The 19,811-nt window shown below is 37.5% G+C and overlaps 1 protein-coding gene across 2 annotated transcripts in view; it reads left to right on the forward strand.

Annotated features, from left to right (window-relative positions):
• The window catches only part of PRKG1 (protein kinase cGMP-dependent 1), a 1,261,642-nt gene that overhangs the window by 800,793 nt on the left and 441,038 nt on the right, over nucleotides 1-19,811 (forward strand). For both annotated transcript variants that reach the window (XM_057531141.1, XM_007182835.3), the window contains exon 4: nucleotides 6,001-6,106. In XM_057531141.1, coding sequence (XP_057387124.1) covers nucleotides 6,001-6,106 — 106 coding nt within the window. The remainder of the gene's footprint in view (nucleotides 1-6,000; nucleotides 6,107-19,811) is intronic.

Here is a 19,811-nt window from a genome sequence, read left to right on the forward strand (position 1 = left end):
TCTTTTGTAAGCCGATTCTGTAGCACTAAGTATCTGAGTTATCACAGATGATTCAAGCTTCAAGAAAATGGGGGGTGGGGTGAGGTGTAAAAATAAAGTTTCTGGAATTCCTGGAGCATATAGTAAGTACCTTACGGTCTGAGCTGGAGCTCTTTTAATGTTGAAGGTGAAGTAGGAGAACAAGCTGATGACACCTGTCTTGTTCTTCCACCCACATTAAGCCCTCCAAAGCTTCTAGCTCATTCACACACAGTTTAGATCAGCAGAAGCTTTGAGATGAGACCTACCTACTATCTGAGAATGTTCCCTGGAAAACTAGGGGCTGACTTGGGGAAGAATAGGTCACTCTGGGATCCTTGTCAGAAAACTCAAACAGTGTTTTGCTGCTAGGGGAAGACACTTGGAAAAGCTCAAATTGAAAACCCATTCTCTTCTAATAGAGATTATGAAGGTCTAGAGTAATTTTTCCAATGAAGTACAAGAATAGAGATTTTATTTGGACAAAATGTTTGACATACACACAAAATGCAACTTAGAAAATACCTGATGAGCTCCACTTTGTGCCATCCCAGGCACAAGAGAAGCATGCAAAGAAATTATATGAATATTGATATGCGGGGCTCAGTGTTAAGCCTTTATTTGCTGAGCTGAGGAAATCCTTGGGAGTCCGGGGCAGAGGGCTGGGAATAGTCAGGGAACTTAGGGAAGTGGCTGTTTGTTAATAAGTAAACCATACTTATTTAGTAATTTGTATGTCCCTATGGATGCAGACCAGCTAAAATATTACCTCTTCCCTTACCACTCTTCCTGTCTCCTTCTCTGAGGTAATCCTTTCTCCAGGATACTTAGAGCAGGGGCTCTTAATCTTAAGGGTGCCGTGGACCTATTTGTCACTCTGATGAAGCATATGGGCTCATCTAAGAATGTTTATAAAAGCATAAAATAAAATACACAGGATTACAAAGAACCGTTTATATTGAGACACAATGGTAAAACATTTAATAATTGTGGTAAAATAACACATTAAAAATGAGATCTAGAGCTCTAGTAACTACCATAAGTTCAAAATAATGATAAATGTAAATTGCATTTAAGATATCTGCAGCAAATGTAGGATGATATAAAAATAGCCATGGTTTCTATTGCTGACAAACCACTTACTGTGGTTTGTTGCCTATACTTACCGAAGAAATGCTAAATTTCAGTAACAGGGTAGTAAAAATAAAGATGTTGCTTTCCCACCTCACGTTCACAAATCCTTTGTGTTTCATCCACAGACTGCTTGGGGCTCCATGGACCCCAGGTGTCTCCATTCAAATTCCTGTAACAAATACCATAGACTGGTTGGCTTAAACAATGAACATTTATTTCTCAGAGTTTTGGAGGCTTGAGGTTCAGGATCAGGGTGCCAGTATGGTGGAGTTCTTGGTGAGGGCCCTTTTCCTGATTATATCCTCAAGTGGCCTTTTCTAGGTGTGTTCAATTGACTAGATTGGCATAAAATAAATAGGGGCAGAATACTTATTTGAGTCTGTAAGTGCTCTATACCTACACATGCTTTCTCAGTGTTCTTCCAAAATACAAATTGGGCAGCAGATGAATTCCCCATTTGGAGAATTTAAGCCAAACCCAGATTTGTGGTTTCAGTCTAGCACAATTTTACGGCTCATTCTTCTATAATCTTGGTGTCCCCTAAATGAAGGTCAACTTTTGCCTACAGTGAAGGTATTCTTAATGTACTCATACACTTAGAGATCCCAGAGTAATGGTAACTTGTATCTTTTCCACAGAGTTCAATCTGACCTTAACCTGAAAAAATGATAAATGTTTCCAATAGCGAATTTTAGATACACACTTGAACAAAAAGGAAAATCCCTTCCCAACCTTTTTTCTGCTTTACACTCTTCAGATTTATGTGTTCAACAACAGTAATCACTGTGAAAATCACAGGAATTTTATTTGTGAAGTGCTTATCCCCTACAGAGATTAATACGCCACTTAATATCAAAGGTAAATGGATGTTTTGAATGTTCTCTAAGTTATGGAAGCAACAGACATACACTTCCAGCAGGCTGTTTAAGAAGCAAGATGTTAATCACAACTCCAATATAACCATACTTCTGACAACATTACAAGGTGATTATTAGTCATGCTTGCCCACCTGTAAAATGCTGACTTGACTAATATGCATATTGGCAGCATATAAAAAAGGTGTTGGCACCTTGCCCAAGGTCATGGACAAACTTGAAGTTTCATTAAGTCATATTGATTATCATGCAAAATATCTGGAACAGTTTTACTCGGACATTCCATTTACATGGGCTATTGAAATCAGAAGATAAAACAAAAATACTGAATTCTGTGAACTTAATTTCAGAGATCGTTTTTCTACACATGAATTATGATATCTAATAAATTCAGTTTAGACATTTTAATGTAACCTTAGAGTCTGACTAGGCATATATATTTTCTGCAGGTGAACTTCATGTACACAAATTACATTAACAATTATACCCAGTGTTTGTCAAATAAAAAGCAAGTTTCTTGAGTTGGGAAGTTAGAGGAAACAAGACAGGGACTTTTCTGTGAGGGAATGTAGTACAAACTTATTTGAGGTAACGTAATATAGACATAGAGATAATTGACTGTGTTTGGTAACATGCAAAGTGCCAGTAAATGACACAGAAAAAGCTATAGTTGTAAGACAAAAAGGTTGTTTATCAGGAGAGACAAGGGATGGAGCCTGGCCTTGAAGCGTGAAATCAGACTAATAATGCTGCAGGTAACTTAGCGTACACACACACACACACACACACACACACACACACACACACACACACCCAACCCCCCCCCCCCCCCCCCCCCCCCCGCCAAGCCTCTGCTGTTACTCCAATTGCTGCCTTATTCACTAAGACCCTCCTCACTTCACTCCTGAATTACTGTGGCCTCTGCCTGGCACTCCTTACTCCTTGTCTGAACCTGTGCACACAGTGTATCATTAGAACAATTTTCCTCACACTGAGCTTTCATCATATTAACTACTGTGCCCAATGGTTTCTACATAAAGTGTTATTTTGATGGCGCCAGTGTTGGTCTGTGTTCTGCTTGACTCTGGTGTTTCTGAATCCAGTGTGTCCCTCCTAGATTAGTCTTTCTCAGCTATCACTATGATATCTTTTGGTTTAAGAGATTGTAGTAGAAGCTTTTATATACTGTTACCAGGAGTATGCACTGTGATGTCTTTCTGCAGGGCAAAGCCTTAAAATGTATATATGCTTTATTTCACTTTGACATTATGCTTTTAATCATGCCTTTGTGCATTTTAAAAATATATATAATACAACTATCTTTCTTGCTGCTATTTTAAAAATAAAATTTGTTGGCATATCCTAATTGGTCCTTTGGCAGGAGGAGGGTCTATACTGGAAACACCTGGGAACCATTAAAAATGATGAATATAGAAAATACTGATTTTTTTTTCTAGTAAGCATTTAATTTTTTTTTGATATCCCCATGGTATATCCTTTAAAATTGTAGTTCTTTTTTGTTTTGTCTTTTTAAGATCTCTAGTAGCTTTCTGTTGTTCATCAAATTAATCTTTGCTTCCTATGCCTGGTTTCCCGGGCCCCGCATCAACCTACTCTCAAATTGTGTAGCAACCTTATAGAAATCTCAACCATTTCAGTCTGTTTTATCCCTGACAGGACTCCCACAGCCCAAACTCACTTCCAGCTGTGCTCTTGTTTATGTACTTTCCCCACTTGACTACCCTTTGTCTCTCTCCTAATTCAACTCCTATCTTTTTTTTAAATAAGCTTATCTATTTTATTTATTTATTTTTGGCCGCGTTGGGTCTTCGTTGCGGCTTTCTCTAGTTGCGGCAAGCGGGGGCTACTCCTCGTTGCGGTGCACGGGCTTCTCATTGCGGTGGCTTCTCTTGTTGCGGAGCATGGGCTCTAGGCATGCAGGCTTCAGTAGTTGTGACATGTGGGCTCAGTAGTTGTGGCTCGCAGGCTCTAGAGTGCAGGCTCAGTAGTTGTGGCGCACAGGCTTAGTTGCTCCGTGGCATGTGGGATCTTCCCAGTCCAGGGCTTGAACCCGTGTCCCCTGCATTGGCAGGCGGATTCTTAACCACTGTGCCACCAGGGAAGTCCCGTATCGTTTTTTAAGGGTCTACTTCTTATGAATCTTGTCCTGATTTTCTCAGTCCTTCGTGGGTATATCATCCAGTTCTATGGTTCGTCTCAAGTAAACAGGTGTTCTGGAAAGGAGCCTGGATTCAGCAGAGGAGCTAGGATGTGACTGGAGCACACCTGTGAGATAAGCGTTGTTTTCTGCTGAAGGCTGAGTTTTGAAGGCTATTTGGAATGGAGCCATGCACACACCGGTCCTTGCTGCTTTGTTCTTTTTCTACTTTACTGGAGAAAAAAGATTCTCAGTTAAGAGCTGGCCGAGGGAGAAGTCATGTTTTCTTTTTTAGCTTCAAACAATTTTGCAAGGAAAAATTAGGTAAAGTTCAAAGATAAAGGTTTGCTCTGGAGTGCAATATTCCTTTATCATCTTTTTCATCTGTTCCTCTGTGCATTACTTCCAGCATCTTCCTGCAAGGCACATACATGGCCTGATTACTCGAGCATTTTCTCCTCTCCCTTACGCCCAAATCTTGATCTGTTGCATTCACTGGGCTTAGTCTGAGAACTGTGAAGAAGAGAGAACTGCATTCGTCCATTTTTGTGTTTGGTTCACTAAACTATATACCCCAGCCCCATTCACTGGTCTTGCTCAAACCCCTGCACAGCCCTTCTCTACCCCATACTCCATGGGTACTATGTATGAATTGTCTTTTTTTTTTTTTAATTAATTAATTTATTTATTTATGGCTGTGTCGGGTCTTCGTTTCTGTGCGAGGGATTTCTCTAGTTGTGGCGAGCGGGGGCCACTCTTCATCACGGTGCGCGGGCCTCTCACTATCGTGGCCTCTCTTGTTGCGGAGCACAGGCTCCAGACGCGCAGGCTCAGTAGTTGTGGCTCACGGGCCCCGTTGCTCTGCGGCATGTGGGATCTTCCCAGACCAGGGCTCGAACCCGTGTCCCCTGCATTGGCAGGCAGATTCTCAACCACTGTGCCACCAGGGAAGCCCTGAATTGTCTTTTTTAGTTCATGTGCTAACTTAAAATATTTCTATTATGAAAATTTGCAAACATACAAATAGCATAGTAAAACATGCTTCTTGAATACCCATCACACAGATTCAATTACCAACATTTTTAGTGTACTCTTTTAAAACCTGTTTATCTTAATATTTTGTTCTTACGCTATAACATGTCTTTCTAAAACTTGTCTTTTAGTCATGTGCTTAATAGATCGAATAGTGATCTCTTCTGTGGTATTCAGTTTCAATACTTAATTATTCATTGTCAAAGACAGTGGTATGTGAGAGAAATTAAAATTCAACAAACGTAGCTAATACATTGATAACTTCATATGGTAACTTTGGGCCCAGGTTACAATTTAATTGTAATTATTATTTCTATTCTATTAAGTTAACCACTAAACCTGACAACTAAATTTTCACCTATATTTTTAAAAATTAAAATATGATCGATCATGTGAGTCATTAACACCATTCTGGTTAATTACCAGGGAGTGTTATTTCTTGTGAACCTCTCTTATTCTTTATCTGATTTCCTTTGTATATAGTCTTGAAATTACTAAATACTTTCAATGTGTTCTTAGACCGTCTCATCCCTTAAGGACATAAGAGCAACAGGAATCTTCCTTATAGACATTAATACTAGTATTGAAAATTATGAACTACATTTTGTCTGTAAGAATACTTGCCTTCTTAACTGAATAGGATAGCATTATGATATTAGCTTTAAACCAAGGTTAATCATTTTTATTCCACTGAATAACTCATTGCTTTTGCACATTATAATTCGCTGTTGAAATTCTTTAATTTTTTTTCCTATTTTTTTTTTTTTTTTTCTTTTTCTGCAGCTCTTGTAAATGTGAAACTCTGGGCCATTGATCGACAATGTTTTCAAACAATAATGATGAGGACAGGACTCATCAAGCATACCGAGTATATGGAATTTTTAAAAAGGTAGGATGCTTTCTTTTCTCCTGAGAGTGTTTTATTGTCTTTTCAACCTTCCTCTGAAATGCAGCCCGGGGAACACTTTTTGCCTTTATCTCAGTCTTATTAGCCTACAAATTTGTGGAAGTACAAGACTTTGGACTGGCTTCTTTCTATTTCTGCTGCCAAATTTCATGATAGGTGGTTAAGTCAGAACTTCAGAGTTTCATCCAACATCCTTTCATAGAGGAGAGCAGCATAGAGGAAAGAAGCAAGTGAGCATTTGCAGGAACAACGACAACAAAAAAGATATTGAGTCCTTCTCTAACTGTTGATCAGTTAATATATTTACCTCTTCTAAAGCAACCCACAGTATAAGACTGAATCATCTCTTGTGTGAGGTTCTATATTAAAGATCAGATGACTAAGATGAAAAGTTCCAAGAAGAAGTTTATTATCCTTTAATCCTGAATTTAATTTCCCAAATTAAATTCATTTTATGTTGCAGTTCTGAGGTATCAAAAGCTTTTCTTTTCCTGATATTATATATTATTATAATAACTCAGTATACCATAGGAATTGGAATAAAACGCCAGCTTTTATTTCTTAGGAATATACTGATAGTCACTGAAATTCATTTCTTTGTCTCTATGCTTATTTTAAAGAGTATATATTATCATTAAAAAGAATATTGACAACTTTGACTTTTTTCTAAAAATAGTTATTTTGTATAATTTTTCTTTTGAAACTGAACCATCACTAAATAGTGATGTACAGAGTATGTGAGCTAAATGGGATTGCAACACCAATTAAGATTTCATTTTTTGAGAGCTAGAATGTTAAACTGGCCTTTATATTTTATATTTTTATTTTTGGTGAAGAAATGGTTTAAATGGAGTCAAAAAATCATATTTTGTGTCAGTGATAGAAAAATCTTAATGGATATCTATTGAATTTTCTTAAATGCAATTTTACTGTTCCTTACTTGGGTATTTCTTTTGGTTAACTTATTGTTTCTGATTACATTTTTTATTTCCACATAATTTTTTCTTTATTCCTGGTAAAAGGACAATAAAATTCAAATATGACATCAGGTGAGACCATATTAAAAAAATTACTTATTGGCAAGGTGTTGGTTTTTTTTTACTAAAGGTGATTGAATGAAACAGAAGTGAAAATGTGAATTTCTTCTGTTTGAAGATTAGTATAGTTTGCGAGGAAATTAAATTATTCAAGTGCCATCTGTGTATGTTATATATGTATATATATGTTGATATATGTGCTGATACATAGATGTGTGTATGTGAATGGAGAGAGAGAGAGACAGAGTGAATATTCATTTTTAAGCCTTTATTAAAGTACAAGTTATTGATTTCTTGTGATGCAGCCCTGATAGAGAAAGATCCCAATTGGTAATCAGTGAAATGCTTGTCTGTGGGACAGAGTTAACTATTTGTCTCACATACCTAAGAGCTGGGTATTTATGATGCTGGTTTCAGCTTCCATAAGTTAGTTTTCATAAGGAAATGGAATGAGTGCCAATGCTGTCTTTCATGGCTCCAACAAAAACTCTTTTTTAGAGGCACAACTTCAGGAAATTGGAGATGTCTCTGTGTGTGTGTGTGTGTGTGTGTGTGTGTAAGTGTGTAATTGACCCCTGGATATATTTTTATTTTTGTATTCTCCGAGATGCCCAAATTTGTCATCTATTTTGACAATTCAAACCTTAAACAATAAATGTTGGTTCTCTTAGAGTGCGGAAACATTTCTTGTTGGCCAGCTTAGAGCAAGTGGAGTTTAACTGATTTACTAAAAGAGACAGGCACTGACTTTGATGTCACTCTTCATCTGGCCACTCTGTAAAACATCAAGTCCACATCATTTGTGTATGTAGTAGTGCGCTGGGAGTCCAGAGAGGTGACAAATGACCACTGTTGCCTGGGGCCAGCTTTAATCTTCCTAAATTATGGCTTGACCAACTGGTTCTCTTTCTACAATGCTTCAGTGGCTCAGTTCCTGTTGAATTAGTTACAGCATCATTAGCTGGGTATTCAAAGTCCTCCCACAGCCAATGGCAGCCTGCTTTTTCTGCCAGGTTTCTTCTTGCCCCAGACAAACCAAATGATTCCATGTGCCCAGGCAGACCTTGTGCTTTTATATAGCACACTGCCTCTGTTGCCTTTTCCCCCATTGTCAATGTTTAAGTCTCTCTCTTCTTTTTATATTTAACTAAAAGCTGCCCTTTCCGCAGATACTGATGGTTCTACTGGGAAGCAATCTCTTTCTTCTCCGGAGCTTCATTTCTACCATGTGTGTTATTTTCTACTTTATTATAATCTCACTGCTAAACTTCTCTACTTTTAAACTACAGACTTTTCAGGACTAGAGCTATTTCTTAAGCATCTTGGTTTTCTTCTTTGGCACACAGCTTACCACTTTGTAGACAGGCAATTTACAGGGCAGTAAGTGTGGGACGAGTACGTAATTTGCAGGGCCCACTGGAAAATAAAATTCAGGGCTCCTTTTGCAAAAATTGTGAAAAATTTCAAGACACTGGTGGCATAGTATGAAACCAAGTATAGGGATCTTCTAGTCTTGGGCCCTGTGCTATTATACTTGTGAAACTAAGAGTGAGTAATCATTCCTCCTTCACTTTCCCAGGATAATACTTGCTGCCATTTATTTTGCAAGGCTGTTGAGACGACATAATATTCCCCAAGGAAATGTAGATCTTGTCAAAAACTAAGATGACAAAAATTAATTAAACTTTTCTACCATAACTTCAGAATATTTTATTTCCCTGTTTATTGTTGATTTTAAAATTCTGCTTACCACTCTCACATTATGTAAAAGCTTTAAAATTTTATATAGTTAAGTCAGCCAACTTTTTACTTCATGTTTTCATGTTTAGAAAGACATACTTTATCATAAAAACATAGACTTAATACTTAAATCCTCTGTAGCAGCCTGTGTGTGTGTGCACGTGCGCTTGTGTGTATGCGCATGGCGGGGTGTTTTTCTCTAAAATGCTTGCTAAATAAAACTTTCATCTGAATTTTTCTACTATAGATACATATACTTTACAGTTAAGGAGTTAAAGCAATTGTGACACAATCAGAAAAATTAAAACTCTAGTAGATGGTATTAGAAATCGTTAGAATTATTCTCAGTGAGGGTCTCTATGGGACATTGGAATGCCTTCCTAATGGAGGACCTTCAAGGGCAGGGAGAGGCTAAAAGAGGAGTGATTCTGTATCACTGCTCATCTCCCCATACCACACTTCTTCACTTTTCTAAATAAGCAGTAAATTTGGAGGGTGAGAAAAGGGGACACATCAGGCATGTAACTGCACAGACAAAATGCAAGGATTTTTCTTTATTATCAGAGTCGGTTTTTATTTTCATTCCAGTGTGCTTACTCACTTTGTAACCACCAGTCATGTGGTCTGGCCTCCTCTTTGCTATTAAACGCCACATCAAACCGTGATTCTGGTTCTTTAATCCTATTTAGTCGTTTCTCTTTTGTGCTTATATTTCACATTCCCTGATGTAAACACAGATGTTCCTATGCAAGCATAGCAAAAAAAAAAAAATATTCAAGGAGCAGTGCTGCTAAGCAAGGTACGATTGCTATAGGTCCAGTAGCGATTTTGTGAGATGCATTTTTCCATCTTCTTTGGCTACTGAAAAATGCTGTTGTTTTGCAGATGGATTCTGAAAAATAACTGCCAGAGTTAACTGCCAGAGTTAATTTGTGTTGCTTTTTTCTGAGCGTATTCTCTGTGCTACTGTTGGCACAGACATCTATACCCGGAGGAACATTAGAATGCAGTTGTGTGACCACTGGGATATGCTTGAAGGAACTGGGTTTTCTGTTGGCCCCAAACTCTGATGATGCTAAACCTCTATTTATCTTAATGCCTCCCTGACAAATCAGAGACACAGCAGGGACTGTTTGGAATTTAAGCTACTCAATCAAGCCTGTCGACCCACAAAAAACCTTTTCTTGATCCACTAAGGAATCTTTTGGTAAGGCAGATATGCTCGCATCATCATTCTGCATAAAACCTTTCCATGACTACTACTCACTCCTAAGATAAAGTAGGTCTTTGGCACTGTCTTCAAAGCCCTGCTTCCTTTGGCTACTGCTGACCTCCCTAGGTTCATCTCACTCTCCTTCTTCTCCTTCCTTGTCTTCTCATTCCCTCTTTGCTCTAGTCACGTGGTGAGCCTTCATTTCCTTATATCCTGTGTTCCCTCCCAATGGGGATCCTCCTAAGAGACTCCTCTCCCTTTGAATGGATGCATTTTCTAGGGTGATCTATGGTGTAGCACCCGGGAAATTGTGTGCCATTATGGCAGAAAAAAGAATCTGATCTCTCTCAAACAATTACAAATTTCTGATTTACCTTCCTTAGGTTGAAAGAGAAATTAATAGTATTAGCCACCAAGTTTCATGTTGTATTCTCAATAAATAGAATTTTAAAGTTTAGGGATTTTGAAGATCTTTACCTATTTGATTCTCAGCTGACTCTCCAACCGTTAAGGAATTGGGAGGTATTTTTCAATTTTAAAACTACCAGTCATGTGCTTTGGCCCTCTTTGGGCAGAAGAGTGGATCTTCTCCAGGGATCTCTGATCAGATCCCTGGAAGCTAATTTATAACAAAGCCCAAAGCTAATAGCTCCCTATGAGGACCGTAGCAGCATCCACATACAAGGTGTCAAGATGAGGAGTAGGCCTTTGGCAAATCGTAGAACTACTCTGTTGATTAATCCTTCTGCCCCAGTTTTCTCATTGAAAGCCCTGGAATACATTTTGATGCTGTGTAAAGGTTCCTTATTCCGTATGCCCATTCCTAGGGAGTAAGCCCAAATCTAGTTTGTTATTCCCCCTTATTCTCTAAAACAATAATACTTGTATATACATCTAACATAATTAAATAAATGTTACTTATATATGCATATTAGAAAAGTAAGTGATTCCTTTAAAAAAAAAAAAAAGCAATATGACTTTGTTCTAGAAACCTCATGCTATCCTTTGGATATTAGAATGACCTTCACTATGTGGATAATTTCATTTGGGGTTGACTCTATGACTTCAGCCTATATCCCAGACCAGCCTTCCTGAAATGTCTCTTTAATTGCTTTACATTTCTCTCATCTGGTAGTGTTGACCACACCTGTCACTAGCAGTGGCCTAGCCTACATAATGATGCATCTTCATGTCTGGTCTGATACATCAATAATGATTAAATTTTAGTTTTAGAAAAATCTAAGACAAGATATAGTTTCATCTCTGTGCACACTTTATAGGTGAAGGAATTGAGTCTCAGAGGCCAAAATAAGCTCACGTTCAGTTAGAAACAGAACCTAGAACGCAGGCTTCTGAATTCCCAGTCTGAGTATTCTACCATACCTGGACTCAAGTTCATAGTTGGTTCACAACTTCTAATGAAGCTCCTCACTATAGTAAACTTAACATGAGGGTGGGTTACTGGTATTTTCTTTTTGCCTCTCCACGAAGGTAACATACTTATATTATTAGTTTGATATTATATAGACTTTTCTGTACTCTATATTTTTACTTTAGGCCTGGGGTAATGAAATTTTTAAATGCCTTGCAAGTTTTTCCTTCTCTGATCCAGTTTAACAACCCCCAAATTTCATTTTCTTATAACTCAATCCACCAGGTCACCTTGTTTCTCAGATTTTTATTGTTTATCATATTTATAAAAACATAGGGAGAGATTTAGAGTTTGAGTAGAATACAAACTTGTAAGGGATATGAGAGCTTGCTCATTTCACTAATGAGAGAGCCGAGGCCTAGATCGGTTATGGGAGTTGCCCAAAGTCATATGGACAATTGGTAGTACAGTTAACCCTTGAACAATGTGGAGGTTACGGGCACCAACCCCCATGCACTCAAAAATCTGAGTATAACTTATAGTCAGCACTCTGTATCCATGGTTTCTCCATATCTGCCATTCCACATCCTCAGATTCAACCAACCATGCATCATGAGGCACTCTGTTTACTGTGGAAAAAATTTGCATGAAAGTGGACCCATGCAGATCAAATCCCTGCTGTTCAAGGGTCAACTATATACTGATCCAGCTCTCTGCCCTCAGGTAAAGCTGAAATTCAACTGTCTTTTGTTCAAAACCTCCAGCGTATAACTCAACACGATCTTGACTCAACACATGTTCCAGTGTTTGACAGTTCCTCTAGGATATGTTTTAATACTCCTGCTAAGATTGCTATATTGTCCATAGGAAGAGAAAGTAACTGCTTACAGCTGCCCTTGTAACGTCAGTTTTGAATGACAGATGCGGGGTGGGGTCTGGAAATTGACATTTTTAACAAGTTCTCAGGTGATGCTCATGTTTTTGGTCTGGGGACCACTCTTGGGAATCATTGATCTAGGATATAAGATGAAGGTAGAAAATATATTTCAAATATTTTAAATGTTTGTATGACTTGTTATGAAAAGAGTATTTGTTTAAATTTTGGATTCAGCATCTTATAGGTATGTAATCTTAGGCAAGTTTCTTTAAACTGACTCTCAGTTTCTACAACCAAAAATAGGGTACCCTCCCACAATGAAGGATTATAAACAAAATACGATAATATGAGCAAACGTTTACTGAGTGTGTGCTAAGCAATGTTCAAAACACTTTAGATGTATTAACTTATTTAATCCTCAAGAAAATTCTTTAAAGTAAGTACTAACATTTACATTTTACAGATGAGAAAACTGAGGCCAAAGAGTTAAAGTTCCACAGCTAGTTAGGGGTAAAGCCAGTAGCTCCAGAACTGACCATCTAAACTTGGTCGCATATTGCCGCAGTAACTGTTGGATACTCAAATATTAGTTCCCACCCATTGCTGCCCTCCTCAACAAATTTACATTTACTTTGCCTGGAGATTTGGGTAGTTGACTTTGTCCTTGGTGTATCTGGGTTTCCCATTTACTGTATTTTTTTTTCTCTAATAGTGCCCTTTCCCCAAACCTCAGTGATTTTTTTCCTTCCTCCCACCCCCGAGGATATGTTCTTAGAAATAAATGCTCTGTAATAGCATGAGAGCTGTCACTTTAAATGGTGATGAATAAAAGTGATGATGTCTTAGAACTGCTTAGGCTCAGTGATGTTTGGAAATCCACCACCTGTATGTCAGCAGGCACCATTATTACTAAAATGGATATTAAATGACCAAGAACTCAGGGCCAGTGTCTTTTGGCATCAGAGGAAAGTGTTTGTGGCTTGAAGCTCCTTTCTACCCTCCTGCCTGGAGCTCTTAAAGCACAGATGGTGGTCTTTAGGCAGGACCTGTCCTTGCTTAGTTAAGCTGAGTTCTGTGAACTTCTTTAAGGAATTGCACTATTTGGACGTTTATTGATGGAGTATCTTTGGTACACTTTAGTCTGAAGAAATCATGATGCTACTTTTTGGGCACAAATTATGTAAGGAACAACAACATAGTCTAATCAACTTGTTGAGATCACATTTGCGGAAAAGCAAAATCACGATCCCACTTTCCCTAGATTTTACAGGGAGAGATGGTAAAAGAAGGTGCATATGAAAATAGTTTTAGGGATTTTAGACCTTTTTTAAAAATTTTCAAAGGATAAGTGACAGACCTTTTAAGCTCTTAAGCTTTGAGCTTTAATAGACCTTTTCTAGAAGATTGTGAAAACTGCATTAGAATTAAGCTTTGCAAAGCTGGCATAGTTTTAATTTGAAGGCAAATAATGTGATGAATAAAGAGGTACTTTCTCACACCATTTTCAAGTTGGCCTGCTCACAGCCCATTTCATGGTAGCGGATCCATTCTCATTAAAGGTGACACAGGAGCAGATAAATATAAAAGTGGCCATTAATTTCATGTTGTCATCTAGCATTTGCACAAATGTCTCCATACTGATCTTTTTAAAAAGAAAGACAATGTAATCTGATATTTGCATAATGATATAGTGATTAAAATTATTCATCTACAATGTTTACATATAGGCACACTCACCTCCACATGTGTGACTTCCTTCTAATTCTTGCAAATAATTAATAAGATATCTGATTTATGGTATTTGTGGCTAAAATTGTCCATTTAAGTCAAGTAATGAGTCTTATACAGACAAGTACCGTTTGGCTCTGAGGAAGACAAGGCCCCAGCTAAGGGACTTAGTACATTGATTCATTATACTGCTCCTTCCTGAGTCTAAGCTTGAAAGGATGTGTCCCTTTGGGGATTGTAGGCTGACTTTCCTCCGTCATGTTCCTAGGATAGTTTCTCAACACTCTGGGGTTTAAAAAACTAAAGCAGCGTGATAAAACGGTTTAATATTCCTCCATTTTATTGCTGTAGTTTTGATCCTTATAAATCATTTCTGTAGTGAGCCTTCTTTATTTTTTATTAAAGTATAGTTTATTTACAATACTATATTAGAGGCTTATTTCATTTCTGTATCTTTCATACTGAGCCTACTTACTGTCCCATCTTTTTAAAATGTTTTGTATGCTGATGATTGATGCATCTGGGAGGGAGTTGTTTTCCATCAGGAGAACTATTCTGTAATGAACAAGTTCAGAAGGAATCCATGAGCTTTTAGGGAAACTAAGATGGGAGCTCCTTGGATCCCGGCAACCTAGATTTCTCCACTAGATGTAGAAATCTACTTCCCCAGAGCTGGAGAGAAATCTGAGAATCTGGAGTGTGGATGAGGAAACTCTGTTGAGGGACAAAGTAAACATCCGGGTGATTTAGACAAAGTATGTGTCTCAGCTTGTACGTTTTATCTGTCCTGGGAAGAGGAGAGTACATCATTTTGTTTAGAAAAAGCATGAATAAGGAGAATTATGACTCATAGTTTCTGTTTCTAGGGTTTTTGTGTGTGTGTTTTTTTTTGTTTTTTTGATTGGAATAAAGTTAGTCATAATTTATTTACCAGTATGACTTTACCAAGGGGACCTCTTAAGCTTAGAATCTGGCTGTTAAGCAGAAAGGGTATCTCCAAACCAGACAGGCCTGCTTTTCTGCTTTGCCTCGGGTGTAGGGAAAGTGCGCTGGAATGAGAGGCCATGAGAGGGAACAGCTGGCATGATGTCTGGGAACAGCTGGCATGATGTCTGGTAACAGAAAGATGGGCTGAGTTCTGATCACTCCCCCACAGTGAGAGTTTTCAGAGCAGTGAAAGAGACAAGGGAGGAAACAAGAACAAAACAGCCCGCACCTGCTACTTTATACACATGATCTCACTTACCTTTCATGGGATTCTTTGAGGGAGTTGGCGTTATTCCCATTTTATTGAGGAGGCAACTGGAGTTATGAAAATGATAAGCTTTCCCAGCATCGCACAGCTGGATTCAAAACCAGACCCACTCCCAAAGTCCTTGTTCTCTTGATCACATCAGGCCAACTTCCTGAAAATGGATAATGTCAGAAGATCAATAGATCAGTATTTATTATTTTTTAATATATAGAAGAAAAGTGCCAATTGGTGAACATATTTAAAAAAAAAAGTCACAAGGATAAATCATGACAAAATTTATTTGGAAATTCATTTCTTGATGCATTTCAACCATTGAAAAAAATTCCTAACATTAATTTGTGTGTAATCATCTACCCATATATGAAAGGAATCTTGAGGTTTTGAAGAGTTATTTAAAAAGAAGGGAGAAGATATTTTTTCTTTGAAATCTCCTGATAAGCATAGTATTTTAAAATTTGTATGTATACAACAAATGATAGAATATTTATGTCAAAGCCTAGGATTCCAATTAAGCAGTGTAACTTCAGTTATTGTATAAATACATAGGGTTTAAAATTATTTAGTACTTTTCAAGAAATTAAATTCTGTTTTCTCAGTTGACTGGATGGGGTCCAATGGGTAAACATTGCATTCCATGTTTGGAAAAAACTCCTTAAGTCCTCCGGTCTGTTGTGCAAACAGAGATGAATTAAAGTTGCCTCAGAGGATGGATTTGTTTGTTTTATTTTTTGAAAGAAATTAAATCCATGAGTAAATTTAACACAGACATGGCCAAGATTTAAGGCAATACAAGAAACATATTAAAATTCAAGGACTTTAGTTGCAGAGAATTCTGAATTCTTACAAATTTCATCTCTTTTGGTCATATGCACTCTGAACTCTGTATACTTAGAAGTAGCATTCTTTGTTGAAATTATGTCCTGGTGTTAGAGACAGGGAAGTTATAGGGAATGAGAGATTTCTGTTGTTATTGTTAATCTATGTTCCAATATCGTCTGGATAAAAATACGAAAACATACTATAAGACTATCCAACAGATAAGTCTGAAAAGTAGCTAAACCCTAACCAGCAAGAAGTTATTGGCTCGTCTTTTAGTAAAGCTAGTGAATATTATTCTAAATGGCGTTAAGCCAACCTTCCTTCCTCCCTCCCTCCTTCCCTTTCTCCCTCCTTTTCTTCCTCTTCCCTTTCTTCTTTGCTTCCCACCTTTCTCCTATTCTTCCTCTCCTCCTCCTTTTTTTCCCTCAATAAATAATTGCATTCAGATGTAGAAGTAGTCAGTAGCTTCTTACGGGTAAAGTTTTGGTACAAACAACATGTGACCAAAAGGGTAGATTAAAACCAATATATTCTGCTATGTTAAAAATAATAAGTTCATATTTTAAGTACTTTTAGACACTTAATACAAAAGGTGAAGAGTGTGCTAAGTATTTAGTAGTAATGATAGGACCACTTGGCAAAATGAAGAATTCTATATTGGATGTGTAGAATTAGCCCAAATGAGGTTTTGTTACCTATATAAACACATAAAAGTGACCTTTTGGATTGAATAAGAAATAAGATGAATCTATGAAAATTGGAGTCTACTCTAGGAAAACAATTTTCATTCATTTAGCCTAGTTTAAGGATGTATTGTCTCCCTAATGACAGCTCACTCAGTCTTCACTCTTGATGACTTAAGCTCTGATTCTCAGAATTCTAATGGCTCGTTAATTAGGCTCTCTAGCACTAAGTTATTTTTACTTCAATTTGAAGCTCTCTAATAAGACAAGAGAGATGCGGTTTGAGTAAAAAAAAAAAAAAAAAAAAATCAAGCATTTTAGAAAAGAGAATTTTTCTATCACTAATAATTTTTTTTAACATCTTTATTAGAGTATACTTGCTTAACAATGGTGTGTTAGTTTTTGCTTTATAACAAAGTGAATCAGTTATACATATGTCCCCATATCTCTTCCCTCTTGCATCTCCCTCCCTCCCACCCTCCCTATCCCACCCCTCTAGGTGGTCACAAAGCACCGAGCTGATCTCCCTGTGCTATGCAGCTGCTTCCCACTAGCTATCTGTTTTACATTTGGTAGTCTATATATGTCCATGCCACTCTCTCACTTCATCCCAACTTACCCTTCCCCCTCCCCGTGTCCTCAAGTCCATTCTCTACGTCTGTGTCTTTTTTCCTGCACTGCCCCTAGGTTCTTCAGAACCATTTTTTTTTTTTTTTTTTAGATTCCATATATATGTGTTAGCATACGGAATTTGTTTTTCTCTTTCTGACTTACTTCACTCGGTATGACAGTCTCTAGCTCCATCCACCTCGCTACAAATAACTCAATTTTGTTTCTTTTTAGGGCTGAGTAATATTCCATTGTATATATGTGCCATATCTTCTTTATCCATTCATCTGTTGATGGACACTTAGGTTGTTTCTATGCCCTAGTTATTGTAAATAGAGCTGCAATGAACATTGTGGTACATGACTTTTTTTTTTTAATCAGTCATCAATTTTATACACATCAGTGTATACATGTCAATCCCAATCGCCCAATTCAGCACACCACCATCCCCACCCCACCGCAGTTTCTCCCCATTGGTGTCCATATGTCTGTTCTCTACATCTGTGTCTCAACTTCTGCCCTGCAAACCGGTTCATCTGTACCATTTTTCTAGGTTCCACATACATGCGTTAATATACGATATTTGTTTTTCTCTTTCTGACTTACTTCACTCTGTATGACAGTCTCTAGATCCATCCACGTCTCAACAAATGACTCAATTTTGTTCCTTTTTATGGCTGAGTAATATTCCATTGTATATATGTGCCACATCATCCTTATCCATTCATCTGTTGATGGACACTTAGGTTGCTTCCATGTCCTGGCTATTGTAAATAGAGCTGCAATGAAAAATTTGGTACATGACTCTTTTTGAATTATGGTTTTCTCAGGGTAAATTCTCAGTAGTTGGATTGCTGGGTCATATGGTAGTTCTATTTTTAGTTTCTTAAGGAACCTCCATACTGTTCTCCATAGTGGCTGTATCAATTTACATTCCCACCAACAGTGCAAGAGGGTTCCCTTTCTCCACACCCTCTCCAGCATTTATTGTTTGTAGATTTTTTGATGATGGCCATTCTGACCGGTGTGAGATGATATCTCATTGTAGTTTTGATTTGCATTTCTCTAATGATTAATGATGTTGAGCATGCTTTCATGTGTTTGTTGGCAATCTGTATATCTTCTTTGGAGAAATGTCTATGTAGGTCTTCTGCCCATTTTTGGATTGGGTTGTTTGTTTTTTTGATATTGAGCTGCATGAGTTGCTTGTATGTTTTGGAGGTTAATCCTTTGTCAGTTGCTTCATTTGCAAATATTTTCTCCCATTCTGAGGGTTGTCTTTTGGTCTTGTTTATGGTTTCCTTTGCTGTGCAAAAGCTTTGAAGTTTCATTAGGTCCCATTTGTTTGTTTTTATTTCCATTTCTCTAGAAGTTGGGTCAAAAAGGATCTTGCTGTGATTTATGTCATATAGTGTTCTGCCTATGTTTTCCTCTAAGAGTTTGAAGGTGTCTGGCCTTACATTTAGGTCTTTAATCCATTTTTAGTTTATTTTTGTGTATGATGTTAGGGAGTATTCTAATTTCATTCTTTTACATGTAGCTGTCCAGTTTTCCCAGCACCACTTATTGAAGAAGCTGTCTTTTCTCCACTGTATATTCTTGCCTCCTTTATCAAAGATAAGGTGACCATATGTGCGTGGGTTTATCTCTGGGCTTTCTATCCTGTTCCATTGATCTATATTTCTGTTTTTGTGCCAGTACCATACTGTCTTGATGACTGTAGCTTTGTAGTATAGTCTGAAGTCAGGGAGTCTGATTCCTCCAGCTCCGTTTTTTCCCTCAAGACTGCTTTGGCTATTCGGGGTCTTTTGTGTCTCCATACAAATTTTGAGATGATTTGTTCTAGTTCTGTAAAAAATGCCATTGGTAATTTGATAGTGATTGCATTGAATATGTAGATTGCTTTGGGTAGTATAGTCATTTTCACAATGTTGATTCTTCCAAACCAAGAACATGGTATATCTCTCCATCTGTTGGTATCATCTTTCATTTCTTTCATCAGTGTCTTATACTTTTCTGCATACAGGTCTTTTCTCTCCCTAGGTAGGTTTATTCCTAGGTATTTTATTCTTTTGTTGCAATGGTAAATGGGTGTGTTTCCTTAATTTCACTTTCAGATTTTTCATTATTAGTGTATAGGAATGCAAGAGATTTCTGTGCATTAATTTTGTATCCTGCAACTTTACCAAATTCATTGATTAGCTCTAGTAGTTTTCTGGTGGCATTTTTAGGATTCTCTATGTATAGTATCATGTCATCTGCAAACAGTGACAGTGTTACTTCTTCTTTTCCAATTTGGATTCCTTTTATTTCTTTTTCTTCTCTGATTGCCGTGGCTAGGACTTTCCAAAACT

This window comes from Balaenoptera acutorostrata, chromosome 16 (assembly GCF_949987535.1).
Source record: "Balaenoptera acutorostrata chromosome 16, mBalAcu1.1, whole genome shotgun sequence".
Classification (NCBI taxonomy): Eukaryota; Metazoa; Chordata; class Mammalia; order Artiodactyla; family Balaenopteridae; genus Balaenoptera; species Balaenoptera acutorostrata.